Here is a 13,728-nt window from a genome sequence, read left to right as displayed (position 1 = left end):
GGCTCATAATCTAAAATCAGCCGCCACCGAATTATACACAAGTTCAAATGCTAAAAATGATATGATGGAAGATATCGCTATTCTATTTTGAAACGTTGCAGGCCTACGATCAAAATTGCTAAACCCAGTGTGGCTTGACTTTGTTGAAAAATGTAATATTTAATGAATTGAAGAAACCTGGGCTGTAGACAGTATCCATATTAATGGTTCTAAGACTTTCCATACTCCTGCAGTCCCTTCTGTACATGGAGGTCTAAGCATATTTGTGTCTAAAGTTGAACATAGATAAGATAACCCTGTCAATATCGAACAGTTACTATCAAATTGTGACCATGTTTATGGATAAATATCATTGCTGTGTACTGCTTAATTTTTTACAACAATGGCCCTAAGGATCGAATAACGGGAGTACTGAAGGAATTACGTAGAGACATGAACAAGCTACACTGTGATAATACAAATAATGTGTTTATTGCATGGTTTGGTGATTTTAACATTGTTCTGTGCCCATTAAGTGGAGGGGAAAATTGTGGTCTCACAGTTGAGGATAATAACACTTACCCCCACTCTCCCCACACAACACATGGGGAGCTTTTAAATGAGATTTTGTTTTCATTTGGTTTAACTTTTGCTAACCATCTCTGTTCCCCCCAGTCCCTTTTACCCAGACATTCAACGGGAGAGGTATGAATTCAATAATCAATTATATAATTCTGCCCAGTAGATACGCAGCACAACTCACAAATTTTAGATCTCACGATGAATCTGTGAGCGATCATTTCCCTCTGAGCGTCAGTTTATCTCTTTTGAAATATGTGCAAAGTATTTGGGGCAATCCTGATTATATGGTCCAAAGCAGAGCTGGATAAAATAAACGGCTATTCATTGCAGTGGTCCCAGATAGAACCCACAGAATGTACAAAGAAAATTCTGGTAAAATGTCAAAAATCCTTTTTATTCTGCTTGGACGAGATTAGCCCCCATGACCATATTTTAAGAGCCTATGCACAGATTACATCTAAAATAAAAAGTGCATTGAGGATCTAGAATTAGAAAAAAACATACTTGAACAGCCACGGATGGTTTGATTCAAATTGCACAAAAGCTTACTCAAAATTAAAGCAAGTATTACAAAAACCTACATGAGACAGCAGTGAAATATGGAAAGCATGAAAGGAATATAATCAGGCCCTTAAAGCACATAAATCCAAATTAAAAGATAAGGCTTGGGTTATGCTACATGAAGCAACCCTGAAAAATGATAGCACGGCCTTTTGGCGTGTGGTAAACGCCCCATTCCTCTCAGATCAAGATCTACCAACCATATAGATTGCCATAGAAGAACGTCAGTGGGTGGAGTATTTTTCAAAGGCGTACAAACAGGAAGCGGCGGGAAGTAACACGACAAATGCATTAATACACCAGGGAGCTAGTAATTTAGACAATTATCCGATAGACCTATGTTTTACCCTAGATGAGGTCATCTCCGCAATAACTGCAAGTAAGGGAGGGAAGGCCTCCGTCCCAGACAGAGTGCAGTAGACCTTTCTAAAGCAAATATACCGTTATGAGGCCCTATTTTAACACAGGTACTAGCGGCATGTTACTCTACAGGTTTCACAGAGACTTGGTCGGAGTCATTATTGGTCCCTATATTTAAAAAGAGCGATAGACAGAACCTAGCGTGCTATTGCCCAATATATTTGCTGGATTCCCTGGCTAAGGTGGTGGGTCGGATTGTACTCAATCGATTGCAAGTCTGGGCAGAAGACAAGAATATCCTTTCAGATGTACAATTTGGCTTTCGGGAGAGGCTGGGCACATTGGAACAAGGACTAAAACTAAACATCCTGCTAGGGATTTAAACGCTGTCCAAACAAGGAAGGCTATACCTTGCATTGGTCGACCTTATGGCAGCTTTTGACTAAATGGTTCATGACAAGTTGTGGAACATCTTAACTAAGATGGGGGTGGAAGCTCCACTTATCCATTTATGGGAACGTGAATGCAAGAGTCCGGTCAGGAGTTAAGTGCGAATGCACTGCACCGTTCAATGTGGAGAGGGGGGTTGGACAGGGCTGCGTCCTGGCACTTTTCTTATTTACACTATATACCAATGGGTTAGAACACAATGGTGGAAAAGTGCCTGGAGCACCACAAATAAACAACTGTCTCCTACCCGCAATTCTCTATGTGTATGATGCAGTGTTGATAGCAAGGACACAATTGGGACTCCAAAGGGCCTTTACAGTACACAATGAGTACATTGATAACCTGAGATTGAAAGTAAACACGACTAAAAACTTTATTATTAAGTGTGGGAAAGGTAGTGCCAAATGTAGGGACATGTTCATTGGTAACACGAAGGTGGAATTCACCAAGACATTTCCCTCCTTAGGTATTTTATTTGATCAAAAGGGGACATAGTTCCAAGCAGTAAAAAATAGGAGCCTACTTTTTATGAAATCGACGGCTGCGCTGGCCAACTTTGCTAGGAAATTGGGAAGAAGGCCACCTGTTGAGATGCTACACATTTATCAGGTGTAATGTGTCAGTATGGCAACATACAGCTCTGGAGTCTGGGGCTATCAAGATACAAAGCCCATCCAGCATGAGGAGAATACCTTCTTAAAATTTCTTTTGGCAGTTCCAGGAGGTAACTTACATTTGCCACTCCGAGCTAGGGATTCCATACATCCCCTACTTGATAAAATGCCAACCTGTCCTTTTGTGGCACAGCATTTAGACCTCTGTAAAGACTGCTGTGAATTGTGAAATTTTAAAAGATAGCCTCAAGTTGGACAGGGGGCAGGATATTCCTTGACTAAAATATGGAACTCCCTTCCTGTCCATATTCGTGCCCTTAACAGCCTGACTCTCTTCAGACGTGCTATAAAAACCCATTTGTTCACCTCTGCTGACTGATCTCTTCTCTTTCCAGCGTCGATTTGTTGTGTTGTGGTACTTGATCAGGCGCCAGGACGCCCCTTCGCTGGGGCAGCTGTGCGCTGAATAAAAGTTATTAACATAACATATATAAAGGACTTTACTAATGATCTCGGCTACCCTGAATACTACAACGACCCTAGTACCATAAGTTCTGTGTCCAGAAAAGATTTTAAAAAGCTCTGTATGAGGCATCGGGAGGAGAACAGATTTGTGGACGAGGCAATCAAACCCTCGGTACAGACTAATCAGTTGATGCTGACCACTCTTGGAATGCAGCCCTGTCTTGAACTGACATTAGGTACCTACGAAAGATTTGTATTAACACATTTTAGATTCAGTGTCTTTCACCATCTGATAAGTTTTCCTGTAATAAACGACTGGGCTACAGACCTGAGCAGATGTCCTTGTTTACGAACAGACCAAGCAATCAACAATCATGTGGTTTTATTCTGTAAGTTTTACGCAACCCAGAGAAGTAGATGGACTTTACCAATTTTAAAAGTAATGGGCTTGAGACAATGCAGACCAGCATTTCTAGTTCTGTAATTTATAGATAATTAATATTTTATAAAGCCAATTTCCTCATTTATAAAATGTATAGTGAAATGCAAAAAAAATATTCTTATTTGAACCATCTGTTTTTAACTGAAATGAAAACATTGAACCTGCAGGTATTAAACCTTGTGTCATCGTGTAATTAGTTTGTACATTTTTCCCCAAGCCACTTTTAATTTATGTATGTGTGTATGTATGTATGTTCTTAAATGAATGCTTTTATGATGTTATCACAAAAATCAAATAAAGATTGTTCCGATCTGTTCTTCTTAATTTTTCTGGTATTGCGAATGAGAAGAAGTAGTTCATTGTATTCAATCTATTTATTAGAGCCAAGAATCCTTTCCTATGGAATACTGTGTCTTTGGCATAGTCCTGAGATATGCCAATTTTGAGGCCTTCAAAGTCCATGCTTTTATGGCTCTTTTAGGTTAAGGACGTTATCAGTGTGCTCATATCTCAAAAGTATAAAAATCATAGGGCAAGGTGCTTTAAGGTGTTGGGAGGATCTGGTTGGAACTATGATGGCCCTTTCAATTTCAAATTCTCTTTTAAAGTCAATTTTCAAGACTTCTGGTATCCAGGCTTCTAGGAAAGACACATAGCAGTCATATTAGTTCTCCCTTTGTTCAGGAAATCCAAAGATCCTTAGATCACTCTCCTGTTCCTGTCTTCCAAGTTAGTGATTTCTTTTTCAAAGATTGTTATCTTTTTTTCGTTGGTTTGTAGTTTTTCTGTAGAGAATTGGATTGGTCTTTGACTCTGCTGGCTCTATTTTCAGCCTGGTTTACTCTTAGTGTTATGCTTTGCAGTTCTTTCCTGAGTTCATGCATATCTGTTTACAGGCAGTTCATGCAGATCTTGGGTGAGGTAGCCTGGCTGATGAGGGGTGTTACCCGAAAACCAGTCCCAGGATGGTGGTTTCCGGCCCAGGGAAGAACTGGCTTGGCAGTTCGGGCTGGACTGTTCTCATGAGGCACAGGGTCAAGACTGATTTACATATGGCTGGGTCTGCACTGGGCTGGTAAAAGTGAGTTAAGGAACTAAAGAACGATGATGAATTCAACCCAAATCTGTGACTGGGGGTGAGTGTTTGAAATGTTTCAGAGCTCCGTCCATCGTCTCCTTGTGTTTGCATTGTTTACCTTAAGTTGGCAGGGTATGCCCAGACGTGGGTCCCTTGCTCACTTTGCCACTGGATTCAAGCTAGCCTGGGTGATGAGGGGTGTTATCCCGAAACCGGTCCAGGGATGCTTGTTTCCGGACCAGGGAAGACCTGGCTTTGAAGCTCAGGCTGGACTGTTCCCATGAGGCACAGGATGAAGACTGATTTGCGTATGGCTGGGTCTGAACTGGGCTGGTTAAAGTGAGTTAAGGAACTAAAGAACGATGATGGATTCAACCCAGATCTGTGACTGGCGGTGAGTGTCTGAAAAGTTTCAGCGCTCTCTCCATCATCTCCTTGTGTTTAAGATGGTAGATGTGAGAAGCATGTCTGGGCTCAAGCCATATACTAGAAATAAGGATGAAGAAAAGAAGCCCTGTCTCTTATTACTGAATTACAGTGCCTCTTACTACACTGGTGCATAAAATTTTGTGATATAAAAAATCCTGAATGATTATGCTAGTTTGTAAGCCGCATTATAATAGTAGTGGGTAGGTTTATTTATTTAGTACAATCCTTCATTGATATGCGGTTCATTCACCGACATTAAGGTAATAACAACATAAATGATCAAGTTTAAGAATAACATTAAGAAAAAGAAAAAACAAGAATCGCCTTCAAGAAGTCATTTGACTATCTTTAGTTTATAGACGGGAAGCTGCGAGAGATGTGAAAGAGAGAGAAATCCAAGCTACAGAAGTAAGAGAAAGATAGGAACAGAAATGTCAAGGAGAGGTACAGCAGATTAGGGACACAGATCAGAGACCGGTAGGTGAGACTCAGATGAGAGATGTGAGCGAGAGAGAGCAATCGGAGACAAGAATAAGAGAAACAGATTTCAAAATGAACGTCAAGGAGAGATGTAACAAGTGAGAGACACATAGATAACAGACAGCGAGATGAGAGACAGGAAGATGAAAGACAGAAAGATGAGAGACGGATAAGACTGGCGTGACAAAAGCCAAGTTACACAGTTGATACAGACGTTAAGAACTCCTTGCAAGATGGGAGGCCAGAAATGCCTAAGACTGTTTGTGCAATGGCTCCAACACCAACCTGGTCACTGAGCCATGTCAAGAGGGAAACCAAAAACCCCTTAAATCTAACCTTCTCCCGTGCTTGATCCCAGATCAAAACTTGGATTCAGAAAGCGTTGTCCGAGGAGGGGCACATTTAAAACAACCTTCAGCTTGTCTGCATGTATTTGCTGGGTAGCTATATATTCTGAAGACTCAGAGACTGGAAAATGTGGGCATACCTTTGGCATGTTCATGTGAGGAGACAACAGCCGACTAATGTAAGTATTTCTAAATTTCTTAAGCTAAACATAAACTACATTTCCCCCTGAGATCTCCTGGTCAGTCATTCAGAGGCATGTGGTCTGCAACCGCAAAATTAGGTGCCTTACTGTAGATAGAATCTATATATTTTATTATTTAATGTTCATGAACTCAATGTACATATTATAATGTAGTCAAAGCCCTGGAAACAAAGTCAATAGTACAATTATACATGTATATATCATATTTTACAAAAAAACAATTTGTGTTACCTTAAAACTTTTGGTTCCAATACTTTTAGTTGCTTCCAAAGGTAAATCCACATAGAGATTACAAATTATGCAGAGGATGATATGGAGGGAGCATGGGTTGCATGTAGATGTGGATAGATACTCTTTGTGCCTATATGATTCATATCCGTTACAATCAGGAGATTCAACATGGTTATATTTGGGGTCCACCAGTCACACACAAGTCTTCCTACGGGAGGAAGACCTACCAGATTGTCAGCATTTTGAAAGTGCAACACAGTCATGACACTTGAAATATTGTCTCCCGAGTAGTTATGCATGTCTAGAAAGTCCACCAAACATCAGCACACCCCAAAGTGTGTGAAGAATCCAAATATATGGTTTTGTAATGCGGACTATAGGTCTAGGGTTAAGTGATCAAACAGCGAACAAATCAAAACTTTCTAAAACTGCTTGCACACTCCATTTTGATTTTGGCAACTGTGGAGGCCAACTTTTTGAAAACATTTTCTGGAATCGTTGCAAACACAGGACTTTGTGAAAGAGGTTTGCTAGGTCCTTCTACCCGACTGTGGAAAACGTTCAGCAAAGAAATGTGTTTTTTTGTGAAATTACAAGAAAAAAAATATAGAAAGACAAATATAAGGCAGCATTATAACAATTCAATAGGATGTAGGAGTTAACACCAATGGGTAATGCAAATCACTGCAATCTTTTACTACAAAGTCCAACAAGCATTGGCAATTCCAATAGGGCCGCATACAATTGAAAATGCAACCCACACATATTGGCTTTGTCAACGCACGTCTCTGTTGTGGACTGCAACTACTGCCTGATGAAATGAGACTGGCCAGGCCTGCTTGTAGTTTCTCTTACTAAGCATTTTTAGGTTAGGCTCCAGAACTAGTCCAGGAGGAGCATTTAATATTGCTTCTGGCAGTGTGTGACTGCTTCTCTGACAGGCGTGTATCTGATGCCTCTTGAGTCAGATGTTCTGGTAGTGTGTCACTTCACTCTGTGCAGGGTTTTAGATTATTTCCAATAGTGTACTAACCTGCGAGGGATATGAGTGCTGCTGATATTTAGGAGCTTTTTCTTTCAACGTAAGGGCTTTAGCAAGTACCTTAGTGTTATTATTGAGGGCATTGCTGAAGACATGCTCTGCATTTATTTAACAATGGACAGGTCTTAATCTTGAAACAACGCTGCAGCAACCATTCCTAGGAGTCCTCTTTCACCACATGTAAGCCTTGAGCGCCTGCTATCCCACATAAGATTACACAAAGATTGGGGGAGACATTATTAACCTGCGCTGTCCATTTACCTATTTTTGAGAACCTTTGATCAGTGACCACGGGTAGGCAACCACTGGTAGATCACCACCCATACACTCCTCCCCCTGCAAAGACCGATGGCGCCTACATCACTGTATAACCACTTGTGTTTACTGAATTCAGCAAGTGGACAGACTCTCTGTCCCATAGGGAGGAGAATCCTTAATGCTTGCAAACACTGAACGCTGCTCTGGGACTATGTGTCTGGCCACACAGCTCTGGAGCTTTTTCTTGCAGCTGTTCTCTCTGGCTGATGACAGTCTGGTGCATCAGACTTAAAGACACTTCAGCCCCCTCTAAGTACGTACACAGTGTACATTTCCACTTAAATACCCATCATGCACAAGTTGCATGTACGGTACAGTGATCATGATGGATGCAGTTTGCCCATTGTCATAGCCCACTATGCACAACTGTCATCGCCACAGAAATGGAGGGGTCTCAGCTATGGGCGAAACTCCATGGTGATCAAAACAATACATAATGTGATCATAACTGAGGAGAGGCAGGAAGCACACTAGAGCTGCTCAGCTATTTATTTATTGCAATATGCACTGTTGACGACCTGCCTACTTCAAATAGTGCCATATCATTAGGTTTGGGCATGCGATTCGCCTAAGGAGGGAATCTAAGGCATGTTGTGCCACGCTACACTGGTCATGCAGCATGGCGGCGGCTTGCTAAGCTACAAAAGGAACCACTTGGAGAGTAGAAGTTAACTTTATAAAAGTTACTTTATATTATATGTATTAATATTCTAACTAGATCAATAAATTGTTTTTTTAATAAATATTAAAGTGGACCTTGAATGACTATTCGAACTGTTTACTGTCAAAAGTTACAGATGAAAGTTATAATTTGTATTTTGACATTTTCAAGGATCCAGCTACAGTTTTGACAGTGAAAGAGCTGACTTTGGATTCCAGTGGATCCAATTTATACATGTGATTATCACAAAAACACTTGTGTTGCTACACCGTTCAGATGAACTACATAAAGAACCTGTGACACTTTAATCTGGGGACTATGCTCACCAGAGCCTTTTTCATGGAAAGGGACAACAGTCAGGACATTTGTTGTTTAGTTTTCATGCCAAAACAGCACATTGCATGATTGATGGTTATGTGATCACTAACGGAAACCTCATTAGTAATGTTCCCAGGTGAGTAGTTGGGCACATAATGAGCTTCACTAAAAGTGTCATGGTTTTTGTCCCAATACTCCCCTCCGTCTGCAGTTACTAAACCTGGTAGAATAGATCATTCAAAGGGGCAATACTGTGGATTTTACTAGCTTTAAACTGGGATTGCTCTCAGAAATTGCAGGAGGCATATAATAAATTCTACACTTGATTTTCTGGATTATTCTTAATTTATTATCATTTTCAGCAAGTGAACTGACTAGGTGAAAAATTCCGGATTCATTGAGTTACAGTAGACCTCATAATGGGGATGCGGCCAGTGACTCGTGTTACTAGAGCCAACGGAATTACTATTATTAGACTGAGGGCCGATACCTCTGATTACACACTTCATGCTCCTTCCAGTTCCACGGTACATTCATATTCCTATAGTGTATGCAATTCATGATTTGATCAGAGATATTGTGACCATTTAACATTACTGCCTCGGAGCACCAAAACCACAGGCTAGCAAATGATAACACTAATGGGAAGCTGGAGCTTCATTCACCATCAGCCATGTGGAGCGGACTGTGAAGGAACAGTGAAGGACACGTCAACATGTCTTGGAACTGATGGTCAAAGCAACTGGCACTAAAGCCACAATGGAAAGGTTGAAAACAATCAAATTATGTAACCTTTTGCACAACGTTTTTACAGCAATGTTACATTTCCAGAAATAATTAGACGAGAAGTGGTTTATTATGTTATTTAAGATTAAGATCCGAGCAAGCAAAAACCCCGGGACAAAAGCATTTTTGTTCAACTTCCTGTAACGAAAAGGATACTTAATATTCTTGATATCTTAAAAAATGAAATTAAATTCAATTCAATGATTCAGGGTGGAGTGCTGTTGCCTGAAAAAGGTTTTGTAAAAGAAAATGTATTCAAATTGGAATACAGTTGCATACAGCTTTATAGGAACCACCAACTGAACGGTGTCCTACTTCTGACTTAAAGACTCCCAGTTCTGCAAATTATTTTAAATTGGTCTGTTTATTAGAGATGCAAGTTCAGCGATCACCATTATGGCCAGGCAGCTAACATTACAGACAGATTCTCAATGTAGCTCAATTACACCAAAACAGTAGCAAAGCTCTGTAGCAGGTATGAAGAGTTTATTCTAGGAAAGATTTGGTAATATGGCAAACTCAGAAATTAAAGTTCATAAACGTTGTCTCTGTCACTAAAACGCACTGCAGGAGGCATTTTCAGCAAACAAGTTTTTGAGGGATCCTCTTTTTCCCCCACAAAAACGTATTTTGTGTTAGACGTGGTCTAAAAAAAAGTGTATGTGTATTTTTTTTACTGTACTTTTGTATTTTTTTTAATACTTTAATAACTTTATAAGATTGGATGTCCTCCGGAAGCTTTTAAAAGTTTTTTGAGGTTACTGAAATTACCCTTCAACAAATGCACACAGCTTTAATATCATCGGGGACTAGACAGCATTACAATGATTTCCTCCTAACGAGAAAAAATCATATCTAAGGAAGCAGGCACGTTTCTTGTTCAAGGGAATATAAAGTTTCAAATAAATGTGTTAGTTTCCGGTCAAATCAATGAATGTACCTTGTAACTCCAGTAACAGTCCTTCAATTAAGACAGGCAGAGGTACATGAAATGCAGCTGATCTTTGCCTAGATGCAAAAATAAGACCCTCATGTTTTGAAGAGAATGCGTAAATTAAATGTTTTTTCCGGTTTACAGACTGTGCAGGGCAGAGGCAACTTACCTTCAGACAACTGGTCCACTGACTGCTTGGAGACAAGATTGGAGAGTGATTCAACGACTGTGTTTCTTTTTCTGAACCTACAAGGGAAAGATCCATTAGTTAAACACTATTATCTCCAGTTAAGGGGGGAAGGGGGGGGGGGAATAAAGTAATTGACATGAGCAATTGCAAACAGATCCCGGCAGTCTTTTTTCTAAATCCATAATTGCGACAAGCAAGAGACAAATCTGTCAGGATTGCTTTGAAACCAAAAGTGTTATTTCCCTCAGTTTATACATTAGGAAGTCATTTGAACCTGTAGCAAACTTAAAAATATCAATAATTTTGATCTACAGTTGCCTTTCGAGTACTTATCGGTTGAGCAAATGTTATGGTATTCCGTTATCAGTGGGGATTTTTTGTGTGGATTCCAGTGGTGTGTTCCACTGTTTTGCAAACTTTTAAAATCAGTTTTTATCTGCGCTTATGAGCAGTGTTTAATCTGCAAAAAAGTAAGTGCCAGAGCCCATCTTTGGAGGCCACAGCAGGCCGCATCACCCATTGACCCTTCCAGCTTTGTCAATGGCAGTTCCAACACAACTAATAACCACTGCACTCCTACAAGCGTGACACTTCAGACTATTGCAATCCCCCTAAGCTATAATAAGGGCATGAGCGACAGGTATAATTATTTTGTAATCTCTATTGACCTATTAATCACTGTTGTGCTCATCTCAAAATTAGACAGACAGTGCCACCATTTGGTGGACGGTCACTAGAGCTGGTGCTGACAATTAGGAGCAGGTGCTGAGCACTGGAAGCATCTGCTTATAACGCACCATCACGGAGTTAAAAAAAAACACAAAACTGTGCATTTCCAATGTTTGCAATCATTTTGCTTTCATTGGGACGTATGTACATGATTATTTCAACTAAAGGCGGAATATTGCTTGACAGGTAGTTTTCGTTCTCCGCTTTGGTAGTTTGTGCAACAAACGTGTAATTGCTGCCGCTTCATTGCTTCATCGCTCTACAAGAATATTATCTTTGTACATCTTTCATCGGCACGACACTGTTCCAATGCAACTTATGTGCTGTATATGAAATTACATAACATCTACTGCTTCATAACAAGCCTGTTGTATTATATTTGCCATCTTCACTATATTGTAACTTTGGAATGTATGTGCTTTTAACAAAATGTTTGAGGAATAATGTTGACTCTTTATATCTCACAATATTAAACAGTGCCCAAAAATACTTATTGGTGTTTGTATAAATGAGATATCTAAAGTCTTAAAACATTTTGTATGAATAAACCAACGAACTAGTTAGAGTGCCGGGGCTATATCTATATATTGTTTGAATACTGGGTTTGCGAAAACTACAGTGAGCAGACACCTGAGGTACTGATGTGTCTATGCTTAACCCTGAGGGGCACCAATACTTTAAAATAACTAATAAGCGACACTAGGAATGATGTGCTACCATTAAAACCACCACTACCATTTCTATATTGGTGTAATTGACTCTGCTATGAAGGGACTCTGTGCTTTGAATGATCTGTATCACACTCACTACCTCGGTCGCTCATACTCACTGCTTCTCTCAGGCATGTCTCCCTTAACTTTTTCAAGATGCTATATGGGGAAGAGGGTTATTAATGTCTCAAAGACCTGGTTCCATGCAAACATTATTATAAAAACAATGCCTGCATATAGGTGGAGGTCATTTGCATACACATAAATATTATGAACTTTGAATGGGTAGTCATAAGAGTTGAATTAGGTTAAACTGTGCACTTGCATTTCCTAAAACATGATTATTTCATCTTGATGTTCACTCCTTTGCTGCAGGTTTAACCTGCTCACATAGCAATGGTGCTGCTACGGTCTGGGTACTCAAATCGAACGAGGGACCCAAGGCAAGGACGTTGCTTTCAGTCAGTCCTGACTTTTAAACCAGTTGGTTGCATTTTGGGACAATTTTTTGTTCTCAGTTTACCAAGAAACCAGTAAAGTCTGAACATGGTGCACATGATATTGACCACTTAGTAGCCATTAGTCTAGGACACAAGGTACGTGGTATGTGAAAAGGGTTCTTGTGAACTAGACATTTTCCAACAGTGGAAGAATAAAACCACTGTTAAAAGATGCAATACGTTCTTGAGTCCTTTTTTTTAATTCCTGAAGCGATGGGGCGGTCCAGAGTTGCAGGGGACGGTCGATCCAAGCTTTGACCGCCAGGTAGAGAAGGAGTGTCCTCCGCTGTTGCTTTGGCAAACCCAAGTGGTATCTATGAGTAAGAGTGAGGCAGATTGCAGGGGTTTGGTTGGTTGGTGAAAGGTCATATGTTTGTTGATGTATGCTCGTCCTTCGTTGTGTAGGGCCCTGTATGTGTGGGTCATCATCTTGAACTGGCATCTCTTCTGGATTGGTATGATGTGATGTGGGTCCGTCTGGGGCGTCAGAGGAGGAGTCTTCCCACTGAGTTTTTTGTATTGTCTGTACTCTCTTCAGGAGGCGTGCAGTGATTCCTACACAGATTGTGTTCCCGTAGTACAGCCTGCTGGTGATGAGGGTCTGCATGACAGCCCTTCTAGTGTTGACTGGGAGCCACCTGAAGATCTTGCGGAACATACATAGGGTGTGGAAGCAGGCAGAAGAGACTGCATTTACCTGTTCCTTCACAGATAGCTTGCTGTCCAAGTATAGGCTGAGGTTGAGGGCGTGATCTGGCGGGGCGGGGATGGGCCAAGTTCAGCAAGCCACCATGCGTCGTTCTATGGGGAGGTGTTGTTCCCATAGATGAGGACTTCTGTCTTGTCCATGTTGAGCTTGAGACAGTTGTACTTCATCCAGACGGCGACGTTCATCATACATCGGTGGAAGCTGGCTCTGGTGTTGGAGGAGTCTTCTGAGAGCGAGAAGATGAGTTAGGTGACGTCTGCATAGGAGATGATGTTGAGTCCATGTGATCCATGTACGTGTTGGAGAGGGTGGGGTTGAGGGATGATTGTTGGGGGACGCTGCAGATGATGATCTTGGGTTCTGAGGTGAACCGTGGGAGAAATTAACCACCAACAAGTTCATGTTCACATCAAAAACACTATTGTCAAAGCAGCAGTTGTTTCAACATAACAGTCAAACTTTAGAAGAATCACAAATAGGTTGCATCTCTTTTGAAAGTCACATTTTTCCAATCATAAAGTTCCTTCTAGAGAGATAAGTGCGTAAAATGAAGCATACCAAACTGTTTAGAGATTATTATTTTTTTATAATTAGAACAGGTGTTCCTACA

General features: G+C 40.6%; 1 protein-coding gene across 2 annotated transcripts in view; it reads right to left on the bottom strand.

Moving 5' to 3' along the window:
- Positions 1–13,728, bottom strand: part of LOC147662885 (tetratricopeptide repeat protein 39B-like) — a 308,732-nt gene that overhangs the window by 80,202 nt on the left and 214,802 nt on the right. For both annotated transcript variants that reach the window (XM_086950822.1, XM_086950823.1), the window contains exon 4: positions 10,450–10,526. In XM_086950822.1, the coding sequence (XP_086806948.1) occupies positions 10,450–10,526 (77 nt within the window). The remainder of the gene's footprint in view (positions 1–10,449; positions 10,527–13,728) is intronic.

The sequence above is a fragment of the Lissotriton vulgaris genome, unplaced genomic scaffold (genome assembly GCF_964263255.1).
Source record: "Lissotriton vulgaris unplaced genomic scaffold, aLisVul1.2 SCAFFOLD_779, whole genome shotgun sequence".
NCBI classification, from domain to species: domain Eukaryota; kingdom Metazoa; phylum Chordata; class Amphibia; order Caudata; family Salamandridae; genus Lissotriton; species Lissotriton vulgaris.
The sequence above is the reverse complement of the archived record's forward strand: the minus strand, read 5'-3'. Positions and strand labels throughout refer to the sequence as shown.